The sequence below is a fragment of the Hyaena hyaena genome, unplaced genomic scaffold, assembly GCF_003009895.1.
Source record: "Hyaena hyaena isolate Hyena2069 unplaced genomic scaffold, ASM300989v1 scaffold_146, whole genome shotgun sequence".
NCBI lineage: Eukaryota > Metazoa > Chordata > Mammalia > Carnivora > Hyaenidae > Hyaena > Hyaena hyaena.
The window spans coordinates 534,805-555,698 of NW_024080778.1; the positions used below are offsets into that span (position 1 = coordinate 534,805).

The following is a 20,894-nucleotide window of genomic DNA, read 5'->3' on the forward strand; positions in this document are numbered from 1 at the left end:
ATGCCAGCACACAGTAGCCTAAATAATTTGTGTGATGCTGGGCTGCAATGCTGAGGCACTGTGGGGTAGGAGGAAGAAAGCTCCCTATGTGAACCCATCTCTATGCCCTGTTCGAAACGAGATTTGTCAGTGGCAGACTTTGGTTCTCTTGAGGCATTGCATGCCTTAAATATATGAGAATACCTAAAATGTGTTTACATTCCCATTATTTGTTTGGCTCACTTTTAAGAGCACAGACTTGGGAGTGAGATCAATATAGTAGCTTCAGATTCCTGGCTTCCCCACTTGAGCAAGTAAGCTAACCTCATTTGTAAAAATGGAGGCATTTAGGTTCCTCATGTGTAAAAATATCATTGTAGTCTCCACAGGGTTGATGTGAGGATTTCATGATATTCTATATAACTGGGTCATACAACCACTGATACATAATAGACCCTCATAAAATAATTGCACACTATTATTAAAATCTTCATGGTGTTCAAAGGTAATTTGAGATTACGTTTTTTGTTTATTTCAAAGGCTTTTAATCAAGAAGAGAAAAGGTGAATGCCTAAATATTGCTCATTCCTGTGTCTGTGTGTGTGTCTGTGTGTGTCTGTGTTTAATTTTAGGACATTTTAATGTTTCCTTAAACTATGGAACTACCACTTCTGAGGGAATTGTCGAAGTAAAACTTGTAGACCAAGATAAGAAAATGTTCATATGTAAAAAAACTTGGACCATTGTGGAGGCTAATGTGGCCTGTCTTGACCTTGGATTTCAACAGTAAGTGCTTGTGTCAGTGGATTTTTCCAGGGTTGGTTTTGTTTTATTGTTCCAGTTATTTGTTTTTTGATTACAGTCTTTCTGTGCCTTAATTTCCTCATATGTAACTTGAGAGTATGGACTATCTGCCTCACAGCATTGTTATGAGGATTAAATATGTTCATGTTTGACTAGCACTTAGAACACTGCTAAGCACAGATCACCTGTAAGTTTATTGAGCTTCTGGATATGAATCCTTTGTAGTTTCAGATAGCTGTAAATATGTTCATTACTGTATGTCTCTACTTGTTTATAATTGTGCCTACTTTTTCATACCTAATATTGTTTATCTATGTCTTCTATCTTTTTTTCTTGGTCAACCTTGAAGAGATTTGTCTATTTGATAGTGTTTTTGATTTTTATATTTTATATATAAATTGTCTCTTGTTACTTTACTCTCACTTCATTAACTTTTGTTGTTATCTGTGGCTCTCTTCTGTTCTCTGTTGTATTTTCCTAATTCCTTGAGTTAAATGCTTAACTCATAGATTTTCCATTTTTCTTATTTTCTAATATAAACATTTAAGGTACAAATTTCTCTCTAGGTAATGCTTTATCTGCATGCCATGAGCCTCAGTGGCATAAAATAAAAGTGGCATTTTATTTAATATTCAGTTTGAAATATTTTCAAATTTTCAGTATAATTCTTCTTTGATGTAGAAGTTTCTTCTTTACTTTTGTAATGAATATATATTTGCTTTTAGTTAACTTTTTGTTATAGATTTCCTGTTTGATTGTATTGTTGTAAGAGATTGGTCCCTATATGACAATTGTTTAAATATTTGTTGACACTTGCTTTGTGCTAAGTATATTTTAAATGTTTCAGGGGCAGGGTTCTAGATAATAGGTATGTTACCCATTAAAATAAGCAAGCTTGTTACTGCTTTGTTCAAATCTTTTTCCTATTTATTTACTTGGAAGCTTTCTATGTCATTATCTTTTAAATACATCCCTTATAAACAGCACATTATCTAGATTCTTTTTAAATCCTGTATGATAATAACTGTCTGGATAGTTTAGTCCATTCCATTATTGTGATTATTTACACCGTTGAATTTATTTTCTCTATCTTATTTTACAATTATTATTTAACCTGCTTTTTCTATGTACTTTCTTCCTTTTCTAACTTCTATTGGGTTAATGAAGTTGCTGTATTTTTTAATTCTTTCCCCTCTCCCCCTATACTTGGTTTGTAAACTATATACATCCTATTTCTGTTGCTTTCATGGTTATCTTCACATTTATACCACGAATCCTTAACTTAGGAAGTCCTCACTCTCTTCAGGAAAAATACAAAGAATGTCGTTATTTCAATCAAGGTTCCAGGATTTAGTTCCACATTATTTTTATATATCCCTGAAGTTAATTGATATCATTATATAAGCAATTATTATATATACTATCATCATATAATTTTATATATAACATATAAATTATATAATAAATAAATATATGTGTATATTTACATATATACACACACACATATGCTGTGCTTACTCAGATGTACTTCATGTTTACCAAACATCTTGGTTTGTTACTGCTTTTTGCATCTTTCAACATTATGCTGAATTCAGTTTCCTTCTTTCTAAACTATATCTGCTAGAAGTTCATTAGTGAGAATGTCTTATCATTAAATTCAGCCACAGAATATTTGTAATTTTTGACAGTTTGTAACCTACAACCTATAAGTCAACCTAATGGGAAACTCTCTGTCTTTGATCTCCCAGTATTTTTGCTTTTATCATATTTTGTATAAGCTATGAACAGACTTCTCTTAGTTTAGCCAGTGGATATTTCCCTTACTTCTTTAACAGCTTTTTGAAGATTTGTTATATTTTATCTAATACTTTTGGATAGTTTTAGAATGAGAGATTTTTTTTTCAAATTATTTACCTCTGAGACTGCCCCAATAGCTCTCCTTCTCATATTTTGATGCTGCTTGGCAGTTTTATAACTCCTATATCATCATAATGGATCTTAAATCATTAAAAATACCTTCCTTGTTTCCTTTAATGCCTTTCATTCTAATTTTTTAAAGTTTATTTATTTGTTTTGAGAGGGAGAGAGAGAGCACACGACCAGGAGAGGAGCAGAGAGAGAGGGAGAGGGAAAGAATCCCAAGCAGACACTGCACAATCAGCACAGAGCCCGATGTGGGGCTCAAACCCATGAACCACGAGATCATGACCTGATCCAAAATCAAAAGTTGGATGCTTAACCGACTGAGCCACCCAGGCACTTCCTGCCTTTCATTCTAATTGATATTATATTTATATTGCTATCATTGCTTTATTTTTGTTTATATTTACCTGATGCATCTTTGCTCAACTTTTTATTTTTAACACCATTTTCCCCATTTCCTTCTAAAGAGAAGCAGGGAACAATTGAATGTTCTGAAAGAATAGTTTACTATAACTTATCTCTAGGATATTGAGTGATCGGGGTAGCCTCTTACCTGCACAAATTCTGAACAAATTGAGAAGTCCAAGTAATGTTATATAGATGCCAAAATATCACCTTAATACCGTCAGGGCTGAAATAAGGATGTAGTTTAGTGTAAAAACAAAATGAAACTGCTAGAATTGAACCAACTTAACCTCCCAAATTCTAACAATACGGCCAACCAGGTCAGCCTTCTAGCATGAGGCAGTTGAAGAGACCTCCAAAATGAAAGTTGGAAAACATGAGCTAACCTTGTCCGATTTATAAATCCAGACTTCCCTGATCACTTTCCTTGAGCAAAAACGAATTAAGAGATGAAGAGAGGCCAAGAATGATGCATCTCCGGTTGGAAGGAAACATCAAGAGTGTGGAAGGATTCCTCCTCAACAAGAAACAGAGGAGAGGAAACTAATATTTGCTGAGTGCTTGCCACGTTTGAACGTTGGCTAGTCAGTTTAAATGATTGTTTTACTTAACCTTTATAAAACTTCCTGAGATTGTCATATTCTCTTTTACAGGTGAAGATACTGAGGCTTAGAGAATTTAAGCATCTTGCTCAATATATGTTATGTAGAAAATTAGAGGAAATTACTTTAGTTCCTTACCTTCTGTAGTGAGGTTATAAGTACAAAGTACTAATTATTCTACCTTAATGTTTTATTTATTCTATTTGAAGAGGTGCTTTTGAGGTTCAAAAAATTTTTGAAGTTCCTGAAGATCTCCATATAAATTCCACTGAATGTCTGCATGTGCAGTGTCAAGGATTAGAGACTAGTTTGGCTGAATGTACTTTTTTTAAGAGAAGAACTAAAAATTCCCAGGATTTAGCTGGTGTGGTGTGTTACACACAGAATGCAGGTTAGTAGAGTACTTGCCTGAAACCTCAAAACTTCCTTCTAAACTGTTTATTCCACACCACATATGTAGTAAACAGATGATGGATATTCAGTTGCAGCAATAGAGGCAAAATCATTTTGGGGACTTTAGAGCCTAAATTGGTGCTTTTCCTGTAATGTACCTTTTGGTATTCAGATGCTCCTATATGAGAAGCAAAGATGCCTGGCTCCTTTTTGCTTCATAAAACATCTGGACTAAAGTTAATACAACAAACCTGAGTAACTTAAACATCAGAAGAAACCTCAACATCTTCACGCTTCAAAATGCCTTTAAAATATTTAAGTGACTACATCTATGCTTCAGTCTCAAGGCAGTCACTGCCACTTTTCTCCTCCATTCTGATGTTGGAATATTTTAGTCATATGTATGGTTTAAAGACTAAAGACTTTTTTGGTGCTAAAAAAAAAAAAAAAAAAGTACATCAAAATGGAAATGGCACTGCCCAAGCAAGTCATGGGATAGAAGTGGGGATTCGTGGAGCAGCATTAAATGAATGGGTGAGCACCAGGGTTTGCTGATCTCAGCAAGGGCTCCTGATTCCTGAGCCACCTCCCCCAGTGCCCGAGAGTACAGACCTCCACAATAAATACTGGTTTTCAGAGATAATAAAGGGGCCTCCATAAACCAGCTCTGACATTTATTTTCCTTATTTACCACATATATGTTATGTTGATGCTACCAATACATTTTATATCCTTTTTTATTTGATGCTTGACTTTATCTTAAAGTCCCCATTATTCCAAATATGATAAAGATGTCACCTACAACTCCATAAATAAATTTCACAAAGATCATTCCTAATTTACAGTTTTTTCAACAAACGACTCCTTTCATTGTGTGAATGGAAAATATATTCCTCAAAGGAAAACCTGTAATGGTGTCAATGATTGTGGAGACCAAAGTGATGAGCTGTGCTGTAAAGGTAGTAGGAGAAACTTTACCTTTTTATTTAAGATTCTATCCCATTCAATTTTAAGTATGAAAAAATAAAAATAAAAACCTCTTCTATTTATGTTTGCATAGGATGCCGAGGCAAAAGTTTCCTTTGTAAATCCGGTGTTTGTATTCCAAACAAGTATAAGTGCAATGGTGAGATGGACTGCATTACAGGAGAAGATGAAATTGGTTGTAAAGGTAATTGAAAGTTTTATGGTTACATTTTACCAGTATTTGATCCAGGGACTGTGAAACTTCCTTTTAGGTAAATTGTAATCTTAACGGAATATAGGTAAGTGTTGGCAGTAAGAGTACTACTGAGAGTGGGCATTTGAGGAACTGTGGAAAGTTCTTCTCTCATATTTTCATTTATTAAATATTTATTTGTTATTTCAGAACTCTTTATTAAAAATTTTCAGATAACAAAAATAGATTATTAGAATGAACTAATATGTGCCTATCTCTCAGCTTCAACAATGGTCAGTATTTTGCGAGTCTTGTTCAGCTTGTTTGAGTATTTTAAAGCACATTTGAGATATTATGTCATTTGACTGTATATATCTCTAGTGATACAATTTATATATACGTATACATATATTCTCATTAGTACACTTAAAAATAATAATATCCTAACACTGCTTAATAATAGCCCATGTTCAAATTTTCCCAACTGTCTCAAAAATGTCTTTTTAGAACAATGTGTTTGAATCAGGATCCAAAAGGATCTAACATTGTATTTGGTTACTAAGTTTTTAAAGTCTCTTTTATTCTTTAAGAGTTTACTCACCTGGAAACCCAATGATCCATTATCTTTGGGACACAGCAAAAGCAGTCCTAGGGAAGATGTTTATACCAATACAGGCCTATCTCAAGAAAGAAGGAAAATCCCAAATAAATAATCTAATCTTATACCTAAAGGAACTAGAAAAGGAAGAACAAAAACATCCCAAAGTTAGTAAAAGGAAGGAAATATAAGGATTAGAGCAGAAATAAATGATATAGATACTAAAAAAGACAGGAAAGAAAGAAAGAGAAGAATGAAAATGCCAGTGAAACCAAGAGTTGTTTCTTTGAAAAGATAAACAAAATTGATAAATCTTCAGCCAGGGCTATTGAGAAAAAAAGAAAGAGGAGTCAAATAAATAAAATCAGAAATAAAAAAAGGAGAAGTAACCGATACCACAGAAATACAAAAGATTTTATAAGAGACTATTATGAAAATGATATGGCAACAAAGAAAAATTGATACATTCTTAGAAATATATAATGTTCCAAAACTGAATCAGGAAGAAATAGAAAATCTAGACAGACTGATTACTAGTAATGAAATTGAACTGCTAATCAAAAAAAGTCCCAACAAACAAAATTTCAGGACCAAACAGTTTCACAGGTTAATTCTACCCAAACATTTAAAGAAGAGTTAATATCTATTCTCAAACTATTCCAAAAACTAGAAAAGGAAGGATAACTTCCAAATTTTTTATTTTTTTAATTGTTTATTGTCAAACTGGTTTCCATATAACACCCCGTGCTCATCCCCACAAGTGCCCTCCTCCATACCCATCACCTCCCTTCCCCTCCCTCCACTCCATCTGCCCTCAGTTTGTTCTCGGCATTCAAGCATCTCTCATGGTTTACCTCCCTCCCTCTCCCCCACTATTTTTCCCCTTCCCTTCCCCCATGGTCCTCTGTTAAGTTTCTCCTGTTCCACTTATAAGTGAAAACATATGGTATCTGTCCTTCTCTGCCTGACTTATTTCACTTAGCATAACACCCTCGAGTTCCATCCACATTGCTACAAATGACCAGATTTCATTCTTTCTCATTGCCATGTAGTATTCCATTGTATAGATAAACCACATCTTCTTGATCCATTCATCAGTTGATGGACATATAGGCTCTTTCTATGATTTGGCTATTGTTGAGAGTGCTGCTGTGAACACTGGGGTACATATGCCCCTATGCATCAGCACTCCTGTATCCCTCAGGTAAATTCCTAGCAGTGCTATTGCTGGGTCATAGAGAGTTCTATTGTTAATGTTTTGAGGAATCTCCACACTATTTTCCAGACGGGCTGCACCTGTTTACATTTCCACCAACAGTGTAGGAGGGTGCCCGTTTCTCCACATCCTTGCCAACATCTGTAGTCTCCTGATTTGTTCATTTTATCCACTCTGACCAGTGTGAGGTGGTATCTCAGTGAGGTTTTAATTTGTATTTCCCTGATGATTAGTGTTGTTGAGCAATGCTTCATGTGTCTGTTGGCCATCTTAATGTTCTTTGGAAAAGTGTCTGTTCATGTCTTCTGCCCATTTTTCACTAGATTATTTGTTTTTAGGGTGTGGAATTTGGTGAGTTCCTTATAGATTTTGGATACTAGCCCTTTATCTGATATGTCATTTGCAACTATCTTTTCCCATTCCGTTGGTTGCCTATTAGTTTTATTGATTGTTTCCTTTGCAGTGCAGAAGCTTTTTATCTTGATGAGGTCTCAATAGTTCATTTTTGCTTTTAATTCCCTTGCCTTTGGAGATGTATCGAGTAAGAAATTGCTGCAGCTGAGGCCCAAGACCTTACTTTTAACACCTTCACATTGTGGGTTAGGATTTCAGCACATGAATTGCGGGGTGAGGGCACAAAGATTCATACCATAACATGTATCTTCCTACAATTAAAACATAAACTCCCAAAGAATATATTTTCTCTCTCTTACTTACCACTCTAACTTAATGAATCAACTCAATAAATAATAAGCACCTGCATTTGACAAGTAATAGATATATAGCAATGAACAAAACATACAATACAGGAGAGTCGCTGCCTTCACAGATCTTAATTTTATTTGGGGAAGTCAGGCAATGAACAAATAAACACCAAGTGCAGTGAATTCATTTATGATGAGTGCTAACAAAGTGAAGCAGAGAGCAGGTGATGTTAATGGAGGATGGAGTGTGTGGTGGTTGGGTTGTCTCTTGTCAGGGGAGGTCTCTCTGAGAAGTCCTACTTTGAAGCAAAAGAATCAAAGAAAGCTTTTTTTTTTTTTTAATAGTTTATTGTCAAGTTCGTTTCCGTGTAACAAGCCATGCTCATCCCCACAAGTGCCCTCCTCCATGCACATCACCCCCTCTTCCCCTCCCCCACACCCCCATCGGCCCTCAGTTTGTTCCTTTTTAACGTCAGCTCAGTACTCTTTTGGTCAGTGTTAGTTACTATTCTCTACCCTATGTAAAGACTTTAATGAATCAGAGTTGAAAAAGCAGCTTTCCTTCTATGACCCAAGCATTCTGAATGCAGAAAAGCACTGCACTATGAGTCTCACCATTTACTTGTACCAACAGACACCTAGTTTGCGCCTGCAAAATTTCTACATAGTTCATCATGAACCTTCACAAGGTATAGAAAGAAAATTAGATAGTGTGATTTGGGGGCTTGTACTGTCCTTTTTAAAGAGAGTACAAGTTTTAAGAAAGAAAATTAAGATCAAAGTTTCATTGACTTTGATAATTTAATTTTTATTATAAACACAACCATAAACATTGGACCTTTTTGTTTTCTTACAGAAAAAACAGAACTTTTGACTGCTAATATGAATGCAGGTAAGTTAACATTATTCTGGCTTTTTGTTTGTTTTTAATTTTTTAAATATTATTCAAGCAAAAGTCTAAGGAGAGAATATCTTTTGTTTATTTTTGACTTCTATATGGCAGATGCCTAATACTAACAATGCCTACTATAATATCTTTTATGACTCCTATAAGAGGTGCCTTATTATGTACAAAATGAGAGGAGCCTTCTTAATGTCAGCTCAGTACTCTTTTAGTCAGTGTTAGTAACTATTCTCTACCCTATGTAAGGACTTTAATGAATCAGAGTTGACAAAGAAGCTTTCCTTCTATGACCCAAGCATTCTGAATGCAGAAAAGCACTACACCATGAGTCTTACCATTTACTTGTACCAACAGACACCTAGTTTGCGCCTGCAAAATTTCTACATAGTTCATCATGAACCTTCACAAGGTATAGAAAGGAAATTAGATGGTGTGATTTGGAGATTTGTACTGTCCTTTTTAAAGAGAGGACAAGTTTTAAGAAAGAAAATTAAGATCAAAGTTTCATTGACTTTAATAATTTAATTTTTATTATAAACACAACCATAAACATTAGAACTTTTTGTTTTCTTATAGAAGAAACAGAATTTTTGACTGCTAATATGAATGCAGGTAAGTTAACATTATTCTGGGTTTTTTGTTTGTTTTTAATTTTTTTAATATTATTTATTTTTGAGAGAAAATGAGAGAGAGACAGACAGAATGCGAGTGGGTAAGGGGCAAAGAGAGAGGGAGACACAGAATCTGAAGCAGGCTCCAGGGCTCAAACCCATCAACAGTGAGATCATGACCTGAGCTGAAGTCGGACACTTGACCTCGGAGCCACCCAGGTGCCCCAAGATTATTGTTTTACTAGTGCTTCCCCCTAAGTCTGCATTTTAATGTTGTGTGTGTGCGTGTGTGTGTATAATTGATTCAAGCAACAATTTTCTTTGTTATCAATTAAATAGATAATTGATACTTTTTTCCTTTCCTTATCACTTTTAAGAAAAACAAACATAAATGCTTCTTGGGATCTGCTTTTAAAAATGGGTTCATTCACAAGGGAAATTTTGAAGTGAAAACAATATTTTAGACCTACATAAAGTTTTTTATTTGCTATGAGTTTTCCAGGTCAGTTTTGTCAAAAACAACCAGATTTCAAGCATGGGACATGACATGCATTTTGAAATAGAAAAATAATGAATTTTACTTGAATTAACTTGTTCTTTTGCAATGTTTTAAAGCACGATAACAGAAGGTCTGTGAAGATCTGTATTCTGGCCAGTTGTATACTAAGAGCCAAATGAATTAAGCATCAAATCCCTGAGGAGACAGTAGTTAATAAGCTTTTGGGTCAGACAGCCTTGTGTTACATCCTGACTCATTATTTATTAGCTATGTAACCTTAGGTAAACAACTTAACCTCAAATACAAATTGGGAATAAATAGCTCCCTGTTTGCGGGGGCGGGGGGGGGATTTAAGTGAAAGTTCATGTAAGACTCTCTTCTAATTGCCAGGCCCCAAAATTAATTAACTATTTTTTTCATCAAGTGATGAGTGAAAGATTTAGATCTTAAAGATACAAATATCAGTCAGAAAGAGATTTTCCACAAAGGCCCTTTATTTTCTACACCAGATAGCATCAGTTTTCAGATAGTGCCAAAGCTGCTTCCATATTCATTAGATGAGGTCTCTCTTTTTTTAAAGGTCCAAGCAGAAACTTAAAAACTTAGCATCCCACTCTTCCCCCAACCTTGTTCTTAGAATGGGTGGGACCAAAACAACAACAACAGCAACAGCAATAACAACAAACAAATCTACCCATATTCACTCACAACTTCTCTCCCTGAAGGACCTACCTCCTCAGTATATGCCCAAAGTAATTGACAGTGATCTTCATTTTCTCATTTGGGGCTAAGAAGCAAGTTTGTAAAAATTTTTGTGATGTTAAAAATATAGAAAGAATAAGGAAAACTTCTTATATTTTTACTTTCTTCTTTTTCCTGAATTCTTTTGCCAATTCACATCTTAAGCCTTACTCTGCCATGTTCTCTGTGAAAAGTATGTCACATCTAAATGCTCACAGAGGAAGGAAATAGCATCGCATGTCAAGTGACTAAAAAACATCCTTTGGCCCACTGATCCTGAATTTTCCATGGGTCCCTGGCACATTGCCCCTCAGGGTTAATATGATTCGATGAGATAAACGATATACAAAGTATTTAGCATGGGGACTGAGACATGGAAAGTGCTCAAATGTTAACATCATTAACATTAATATTATTGAAAAGAATTCCACATGAACAGCCACGAAAAAGTAAAAACTATGAAGGTAAGAAGAAATAGGTGACCATGTTGTCATCACATTCTGATGATTTCTAACCAAATGAGACCCTCATCCTGAGTATGCCAGGCCATGTGACATCTTTTATCTGCCAGGGGCTGGTAAATGTTTAACCCTCTTAGCTAGCCTCTTTCTGCCCTCTCCCCCACAATGTGCCTATAGGCAGAACTTCAGAGAATCAAGCCAATTTTCATATTAAGCCAGAATTTTTAAACAAGGTAAATAGCACCACTTAGCATCCAAAATAATTTATGAATCAATTCAGACTGTTTTGTTTTACCTGTGACTGCTGTTTTTGTGGCATAGATCATCAAGAAGTAATGGGTTCAAAATCATAATGATACAATCTCTTTCTTTCTTGAAGAAAGAAAATGGATAAAGTCACTTCTCCCTAAACTATCGTGTGGAGTTAAACCCAGGCTGCCTGCTCGAAGGAAACGAGTTATAGGAGGAAGGCCAGCAGAAGTGGTAAACCTATGACTTCCCAGGAGCAGTCCCAAGTTTGAGAAACGAAAACAGGCGGGGGAGATATGTCATGATAAGAGACTGGGATTCTTGCAATGGGCATATCTTAGGGCCTCCTGTCTACCACTGTCTGGTAGAATGGCAGTGACCACACCAATGTCTTTTACAGGGAGACTTCCCGTGGCAGGTGGCAATTAAGGAAAATGAGAAAATCAACTGTGGAGGAATTTATATTGGAGGCTGTTGGATTCTAACTGCTGCACATTGTGTCAGGTAAAAAAATGTCTCCAATAAGATTTTGTATTCCTTGAAATAATAAAAATGGGTAATAGAGATTGTGGCAGATGATAAAGAAAACCATGTGACAAATTTCACTCTAAATACCCTAAAATATTCATGATTGAAACCCCAGAGGCCATCCCCCCAGAATCTACTGGGTTCTTCCCCCTCAGACCAAATTACTGATCCCAGATGGCAAGGTCAGATCAAACTCATAGGTCCCAAGTTGTGTCAGTCAGCTCATTTGCATGATGGGAAAGCAAATAGATGGTACCTACATTTTGTAGAGTTAGGACCAAACTGTTGAGAAGAATGTATAAAGAAATAATAGTAAGCTGGCATTTTCTCTGGTCTCACTTCAAAGAGGATGTTGTTTAAAGAGCTGCATGCATTTAAAGACTTCAAGTACCCAAAGCATTGTTTCGCCTTCCATGTCCCCTTAAGCATCTTTCATCTGTGTCCTGGACAGTGAAGGAGCTCTTGCCTCCCATGCCGCTCCTGCACGGACTTGCTTGCTTTGTGCATGCATGTATCACTGATGTCTCCTCTTCTTCATAAGAAGACCAATCATATGGGAGTAAAGTTCCACTTATGACCTTATTTAAACTTAATTACCTCTTTAAAGACTGTATCTCCAAATCTAGTTATGATGAGGGTTAGATCTTCAACATACGGATTTTAGGGGAACACAATTCAGTCTATACCAGTAGCTGAAGGGCAGTACAAAAAAGGTGTTGATAACGAGTCAAGGTCAGCAAGGAAGAAGGCAGAGTTTGGGATTCCAGCCTCAGTTCTGATCTCTAGAATGAATGAAGTGTCACTTATTGAGCACCTCTTACAGATTAGATAATGTATGTGGCACTTTCACATATGTTGTCTTGTTTTAATATTCTTAACAGCCCTAAGTGGTAAATATCTTGTAGACTGGTAGACTGAGACTGAGAAGTTATATTACTTGGTCCACTTCTCCCTTAAGAGAGGCTGAAAATGTCAGACACTTGCTTTGCCAGGCTCATTTGTTACTAGAGTATCTAAATGATGGTTTTTTTTTTTAAGTTTATTTATTTATTTTGAGAGAAAAAGAGAGAGCATGAGCAGGGAGGCGCAGAGAGGGAGAGAGAGAGAATCCCAAGCCTGCTGCACACTGTCAGCACAGAGCCTGATGTGGGGCTCAAACCCACAAACTATGAGATCAGGACCAGAGCTGAAATCAAGAGTCAGACACTTAACCAACTGAGCCACCTGGGTGCCTCTAAATGGTGTTTTTAACATGGCCCACTAGGCTCCATATTATCTGACCCCTACTTACCTTTGCCAATTTCATCTTGCCCCATGGCTTCAACTTCTGCTGTCTGCTCTACCTGCTTTGGACTTTGTTCAGCTACTCACGTGCACCTTGCTCCCTGCTACAAAGAGACCTTCATATGTTATTTCTCATGCCTGCAATGATCTTTCCTACCCTGTTTATCTAGTTAATGCTATTCTTTATTCAGATCTCAGCTCCATCTACACTACCTCAGAATTTCTCCAGATACCCTTACATCAAAGCCTTCTTGATAAGTTCTCAGAACCCATGTGCTGTTGATTCCTCTCACTTTACATGGTAGAATACATATCCTCATTATTGTTATTATCCATTTAATACTGCATCTATATCCTGAGCTCCGAGAAGGCAGGAACTATTTCTGATTTTGCTCATTTCTGTATCCCAGTGGCCAGCACAGTGCCTGGCAATAGTCATTTGTTGACTATTACAGGTGTACATTATAAGTGTTTGTTGAGTAAATTGAATGAATAAGCATCCCAAACACCTCATTAGTGCCTACAACATCACTGTTAACTGTTAGGTGATTACCTGAGAAAATGATGGTAAATGCCAATTTGTTGGAAACCATGAGGTAAAAATTGGTATGAAAATTGAGGCATTAGGAAGAGGCAATATTTAGCTCATTCACCATTTCAACTGAATTTTAAAACAGCTAATATATTCCAGGTATGATGCTAGATGCAGGCATCTATTCATAGATGAATTAGACTTCATCTTTGACTTCAAGTCCAACAGGAACAAAGACTTGTGAGCAAATAAATACAATGTGATATTAGGATGAAGTCAGTCTTAAACGTCAGGATAACGGCTGCTGTGGTCTTCACCCTGAGAACCTCTGGGGTTAGCAGAGTAATGATGTGTGTCTTGATTGATTCCCATTTCCTTAACCACATTTCTGGCTACACTCTCTCTGTTCTCTGTTTGAACCCCTTCAGTGACAGTGCTCTCACTCCAGAGGCAGCCAATTCATTCTACTTCTGGGCATCTCTGTTTCTTAGTGAATTCTGTATGTCCCTGATATTGAGTAGTTAGGTGGATTGATTATTCCTCTCCTCATTTACCCACTGACTTTAATTCTGTCCCATAAATTTAATTGCACTGCTTCATGACAGCAAGGATTTTTTAAAAATCTGGAAAAAGGAAGAAAGTCCTTTAAAAGGGAGAACATAAAGATGAAGCATCAGATGTTCATGTTTATAATTGGGTTGTTTCCTCAATAAAAATATCTTATCTCCCCTTTCCTTTCTATTATAGCATCAGTAAAGTTCACCGTTACCAAATATGGACATCATTTCTACATTGGTTAAGACCCGAGGATGACATAATTGTTCAGCTAGCAAAACAAATTATTATCCATGAAAACTACAATGGAAAAACCTATGAAAATGACATAGCTTTGATTGAATTGAAAAGACGCCCAAACCAAAAAGAATGTGTGCTACCTAATTCTGTCCCTGCCTGTGTCCCCTGGTCTCCATATCTATTCCAACCTAATGACAGATGCACTATTTCTGGCTGGGGTCGAGAAAAAGGTACATGCTTTAAAATATGTTAATCAGAATCCAGGGGTTGGAATAAATAGGCATACAAATGGATAGAAGCTAATCTCCTAGTACTCAGAGAGAAACATAGCCTCAGATCCAGAAAAATGAGCATTCAGGCAGGACTGGCATCATGGACATGAGACCTGTGCAGTTGCCCAGTACCCGAGGCTCCGCAGGGCCCCATGCTTAGTGTACTGTTGTGCTGTCATCATCATGAAATTCTTAATAATTTTTGCAGAGGCCCCCACCTCACGTTTTTGTTTTTCACTGGGCCCTGAAAATAATGTAGCTGATCCTGATCCAGAGTTTCAAAGGATTCCTACACTGTGTGATTTTGAAGAATATGTTGAAGGGTAACTATTTACAAAAAAAAAGCAGAGTGATGGGGACATATATAGCATGGGCTTTCTGGATTTCTTAGAGATAGAAGATAAAATGGTTTTCAGGGGAATAGTCACAGTATAGGTGAGTCAATAATCCCACAACCCTCTGCTCTCTCCTCTACTCCCCCCATTCTCCTTGCCCCCTCACCCCCATGGCCACATCCCACAAAGAGGAAGAAAACATAAAGAATTATTTGTTGGGCTTCTAAGAAGACTTGAGGTGGATGTTTATATGAATAGGAGATATAGATTGCAGACATGTAGGGACAATTTATTAGAAAAACTGGCTAAATTTGAAGTTAGACTAAAATTAGCCAGTGGTTTTCCCTTTGTCTTGAAGAGTTAAATTTGAAATTTAGCTTCCTTTTGAACTCCTACATTCTATTTGTAAATAACTTCACTACATTGGTCTTATAAACTCATACTCTTACACATTCTTTATAATTACCACATTGAAAAGTACTAAAAAATACATATAAATTGACCCAGATTTGTCATATGGTTGAATACCCAAGACTAAATTTTGTTAGTAATTAATTTATTCAGAAGGCATTATGTCCTTACATTTGTTTTTAAAAAAACAACTTTTATTGTCTACATTTATAAGCATACACAGGAGCAGACATAAAGGTATTATAAATCTACTTATTCATCCATCACCCAGTTTCCAGTTACCAGCACTCTACCATTCTTGTTTTAGCTCTCTGCACCAATCACAATTGCAATAGGGTAATTAGGAAGGGTTATTTATAAAGTGGTTAATTACAAGGATGTGGGTTGGGGGTTGAGGAATCACAAGGTCTGTGCAGGAACCCAGGACTAACAGTACCAGAACAGCCTCTCTGAGATCTGAAGACGTGAGAGGAAGGAGAATGACTTTGGGTTAAAGGCCAACCCAATCTCTCTCTCCTTACCCTCTCTTCCTTCTGCTAGGGTTTTATGTTGGAAACCAGAGGCTAAGGGATTCATGTTGAGGCAGTCCCTCCAGGTCAGCCTCTTTGGGCAGGGGACAGGACATTGAAGGGTGGAGTATGCATCTGAAGGACAATTGGGAGCTATTAAACAGATTTCCTCCCCACCCCCAACACATTTATTTTTTTCCTGGAGCATATTAAATCAAATCCAGATATCATGTAATTACATCCATGAATATTCCAGTAGATATCTTTATCAGGTAAGGACTTAGAAAAACAAAAATAAAACAAAAATACAACACCATTCATACCCAACAAAATGAAAGTGATCCCATGGTATCATCTAATAACCATCCTGTGTTTATTAGCATACGCTAGGATTTCACTGATGAAAAATATGGATGCAGTCAGCAAAGACTGGAGAGGCTGGAAGACCGAAAGACCAATTCTCAAGGGACTTGTAGTCCAGAGGAGGCATCAGACGTGAATGCTACTATCAGACAGCAGAATGGGACAGGTGCCTCAAGAAGTGTACAACACAAGAGCTCAGGGAAGGAAGCACTCTCCTGAGCCATTAAAAACTGTTCACACAGTATAGGAGTTCCCAGTTTTTAAAGGCTTCTCCTGAGTTAGAAGAAATAATAAGTTACTAATTAAAAAAAAAAAAAAAAAAAAACTCTTAACCTGAAGAAGGTAGCATCTTAAAACTAACTTAACGGAGAAAAAAAGAAACTCTTTCCTAATTTGCCATATGGGTGGATTTTTGTCTTCCCCTGCTTCCCAGAAGAGAAGAATACTAGTTTTACAGATAACTACAATGTGCTCACTACCATGCTAGGATCTGTGGAGGTGTCTCCTCAGGATTAGGCAGAAGTCTTTGTCCCCCAATAGATTATAAATTAACTGAGGGCTAAGTCATTTGGCATAAGATGTTTAGTGTATAATTGAATTACTGAGTTCATGGATTAATTAGTTACATAAATATTTATTAAGTAGCTACTTTATGGTAGCATGAAGCTGGGTGCTGGCATAGAATTAGGCCTAGTCTCTCCCTTCCTAGAGCATAACATTTGCTGAAAGCTGGGGAAAAGCGGAGAGGACAGATGGTGCAAAGATTTACTCCTTATACCCAAGACATCTCACCCTGTATTCTTAAGTTTTCCTCATCTTCCCTGACTATCAATCAGCAACAGTACCTGCCCTTCTCTTTCCATGGATGAAAAAGTTTCAAGTCCCAAATCTCTAATTGAAATGAAAAGGAAATCCTAAACCCTCTTTCAAATCACTTAGGAGATGGGGTTCCTCAGACACACAAAAACACATACACACTGATAACTTGGTATGGATTTTCTTCATTTAACTTCTTAAATTAAAAAGATGTTCTCACTGTAACAAGTACTTTTAAGGAAATACAGAACTGTAAAATGATAGGAGCTATTTATGTTAGAAAATGCTGATCACTGACTCCTACCCAGCTCCCCCACTGGACTCAGCAATCAGACGGGAGGGAGTTCACCTTGTTCATCTCAGGTCTTTATTAAATGAGTATGACTTCCAGCATGTGTTCAGTAATGCCCCTTGACTATTTTTTTTAATGTTTATTTTTGAGAGAGAGAGGGAGAGAATATTGGGGGGGGGGCAGAAAGAGAGAGAAGGGGACAGAGAATCTGAAGCAGACTCCATGCTGTCAGCCCAAACCCTGATGAGGGGATCAAACCCATAAACTGTGATATCAAGATCTGAGCCAAAGTCCCACATTCAACTGACTGAGCTGCCAGGTGCCCCAACCCCTTAACTATTTTTGAAAGACAATTGTAGGAACTAGACATCTGAGCACTGCATGACTGAATATGCTAATGAACTATCCTCAAAATCTATAATGTATTAAGGAATATATATATATATATATATACAATCTTCTATATTCCTTCTATATTTATGGCTTACTAAATTATGAGAATATTTATTTGGATTTCTCATTTGTGGTTTCTAAATGTCTATTTGTTCTCTCACTTTGCTTAGATAACCAAAAAGTCTATTCACTTCACTGGGGTGAAGTTAACCTGATAGGCAACTGCTCCAGGTTTTATCCTGGTCGTTACTTTGAAAAAAAAATGGAATGTGCAGGTAAGCACTAAGTGGTTTCTCTGAGATACGTACATATATCTCCTACCAACCATCTCTCCTCCTCACCAAATCCACCCCCTTGTTCTGGGCCCTGGACCCTTCCATCAGATCTTCTGGCTCTTGCTTCCCTTTCTGTTAGTTCAAGCTCCCTCATGCTCATACTAAGAGGAAAAATCTTCCTTATGCTATCATATAGCAGTATAGCAAGGAGACTAAGAGCACAGACTCTGGATCCAGGCTGCCTGGGTTTATATCCCAGTTCTTACCAAGTACTACTCATGTGACCTTGAGCAAGTTTCCTCATCTGCTAAATTAGGGAAATTGAGATGCAGAGCAATTATATAACTTGCCTGAAGTCTTACAGACAAGAAGTGGTATATCCAGGGTCCAAACCCAAACTTCTTCTAAATAAAAATCTGAGTGATCTCATTTCAAATGGGTCCAGTTGGAAGTAAATTCTCCCTCCTCAGAAATCCCATTGCACTTCTAATGATACCTGCCACAGTATCCTTTAATATCGTAGTGTTGCTAGTGCCTCTATCTAACACAGCTACAGCAGTTCCTGCTTTGGGTGGTGACCCAAGGGCAGGGAGTCGGGCAGGGCAATGAATATAGGATGTTTTGTTTTGTTTAATCTGAGAGAGAGAGAGAGAATGAGAAAGTGTGTGTGTGTGCGTGCACGCACACACAAGTTGGGGAGAAGAGGGAGGGAGAGTGATTCTTTTTTTTTTTTTTTTTTATTTCTAGGAGAGAGAGAGAGAGAGACAGCATGAGCAGGGGAGGGTCAGAGAGAGAGGGAGTCACAGACTCTGATATAGGCTCCAGGCTCTGAGCTGGCAGTTAGCACAGAGCCCGACGCGGGGCTCGAACCCACAAACCGCGAGATCATGACCTAAGCAAAAGTCAGTCGCTTAACCGACTGAGCCACCCAGGCGCCCCTGGGAGAGTGATTCTTAAACAGGCTCCACACTTAGGGCAGAGCTGGATGTAGGGCTCATGTCCTGAGCCAAAATCAAGAGTCAGACACACAATGAGCCACCCAGGTGTCCCTAGAATGCTTTATTAAAACCACTTATGCATAGTGTATTACAGAAAAATGCAAAGTTATTGACATCCTGTAACTTTTTGGATCGCTGACTTAAAAACCTTAGAAAGTCCTAAAAGTGAGAAGAAAATTGACCATTCCCTGTGCCCTCCCTTAAATGGAGTTCAGGATTATAGAAGACAAATGGGGAGAATTTCACAGAACCTACTGAAAGACAATTATCACCGTTAAGAGGAAAAGCTTTGAGGTCTGGGTGCCTCATTTCAAGTCCAATCTCTGCCACTTATTAGCTGTATGACCTTGAATGAATTAGTTAAACTCTTTGTGCCTTATTTGTCTCATCGTACAATAGGGATAATAATGATACCTGCCTTATAGGGTTGTGGTTTAGAATTAAAACAATGAGTGGCTAATACATACTAAGCACTCAATAAGCACTAAGTATTCCCTATTATTTTCCCAATCAGCGTTGGATGCTACTTTCAGATTGCAATCTCATCAGAGTATAAATTTGCATAAAACAGAGGCAGCAAGGGAAGCACTCACTAAATTTGCAGAATGAGCAGAAGAAGACAAAGTATCTCCCAGCCTGCATCTTTATGATCGTATGGGCCCAGTAGAGGCCTTTAAGAGAGTATGTGTTATTTCCTGTTAGGAAAGTGTAAAACATTTAACCAAAGTTGGTACACACATTGGTGGAGGAGACAGGAAGATAGCTTGATGGCCTCAACAAATGGAAGTACATGTGTAATTTTCTTTTCCCTTTGTCTTTTCCAGGTATGGATGATGGTTCCATTGATGCCTGTCAAGGGGACTCTGGAGGCCCCTTAGTCTGTAAGGATGTCAACAATGTGACTTATGTTTGGGGTGTTGTGAGTTGGGGTGAAAACTGTGGAAAGTCAGAGTTCCCAGGTGTTTACACTAAAGTGGCTAATTATTTTGACTGGATTAGCCATCATATAGGAAGGTCTCTTATTTCTCAGTACAACATATAAAATTGTGATCTTTTGTGCTTTTTTTCTCTCGGGAGTTGGATTTTAATTGAAATGATACTACATGATTAGTACTTCTCTAGGGAAAAACAATAATAAAGCACATTTTATTGGATATTTTTAAAACCTTTGCTAAGCTTATTCCATATAAGAACTTTGCTGTAAATTATCAAATAAATATTTTAGTTGAGCATACCTGTTTTGTTTATTAGAAAACGTGGTTAAATTATCTCTTTATACAGGAATGGTATATTGACTAGACTAAAAGTTTTGCTAGTTGAATGACACTTAATTCACAGAAGCCTGCATTCAAACCCCAATTCTACCACCTACTAATTACTTGACCCTGGGCAATTCATTATCTTCTTTGTGTCTCATTTTCTACCTTTAATGTTGTTATTTTTTTTTTAAATTTCTGAGAGAGAGGGAGACAGCATGAGCAGAGAGAGAAAGAGAGAGAGAGAGAGAGGCAGAGAGAGGGGGACATAGAATCTGAAACAGGCTCCAGCCTCTGAGCTGGCTGTCAGCACAGAGCCGGACGCGGGGCTCAAACTCAAAACGTGAGATCATGACCTCAGCTAAGATCAGACACTTAACCGACTGAGCCACCCAGATGCCCCCCATTTTCTAACTTTAAAGTGGAAACTAGAATTCTGAGAAAATGGAGACATATACTAAAGTAAAATGGTTGCAAAGTACTTGTGGCAGGGAAATAACTGACCCCACAGCTCTTGTCCCATTTCTCTGCTTCTTTTAAGTATTAGAAGTTCTTGGGGCTCCTGGGTGGCTCAGTAGGTTAAGTGT

At 37.3% G+C, this 20,894-nt stretch overlaps 1 protein-coding gene across 3 annotated transcripts; it reads left to right on the forward strand.

Moving 5' to 3' along the window:
* Positions 1 to 621: 621 nt before the first annotated feature.
* On the forward strand, positions 622 to 20,110 carry CFI (complement factor I). Of its 3 annotated transcripts, none has more exons than XM_039238772.1 (11): positions 622 to 765; positions 3,923 to 4,104; positions 4,952 to 5,065; positions 5,167 to 5,277; positions 8,640 to 8,675; positions 9,264 to 9,299; positions 11,379 to 11,482; positions 11,649 to 11,752; positions 14,340 to 14,617; positions 16,295 to 16,443; positions 17,949 to 18,011. In XM_039238772.1, exons 1-10 carry the CDS (start codon positions 695 to 697, stop codon positions 16,411 to 16,413), a joined length of 1,155 nt encoding a protein of 384 aa, XP_039094703.1. In that variant the 5' UTR covers positions 622 to 694; the 3' UTR covers positions 16,414 to 16,443; positions 17,949 to 18,011. The 3 variants fall into 3 exon arrangements, with proteins under 3 accessions (XP_039094703.1, XP_039094705.1, XP_039094704.1); XM_039238774.1 differs by lacking the exon at positions 16,295 to 16,443 and adding an exon at positions 15,946 to 16,000 and having other exon boundaries at positions 17,949 to 17,998; XM_039238773.1 differs by lacking the exons at positions 3,923 to 4,104; positions 16,295 to 16,443 and adding an exon at positions 19,876 to 20,110 and having other exon boundaries at positions 660 to 765; positions 17,949 to 18,053.
* The last annotated feature ends 784 nt before the right edge of the window (positions 20,111 to 20,894 follow it).

Excerpts from the sequence above, each read along its gene's own strand:
- CFI (XM_039238772.1), top strand. The coding sequence starts at position 695 with ATGTTCATATGTAAAAAAACTTGGACCATTGTGGAGGCTAATGTGGCC. Across the intron at positions 4,105-4,951 it reads GTGTTACACACAGAATGCAG|TTTTTTCAACAAACGACTCC; the intron begins GTTAGTAGAGTA and ends CCTAATTTACAG. Across the intron at positions 9,300-11,378 it reads GACTGCTAATATGAATGCAG|AAAGAAAATGGATAAAGTCA; the intron begins GTAAGTTAACAT and ends TCTTTCTTGAAG.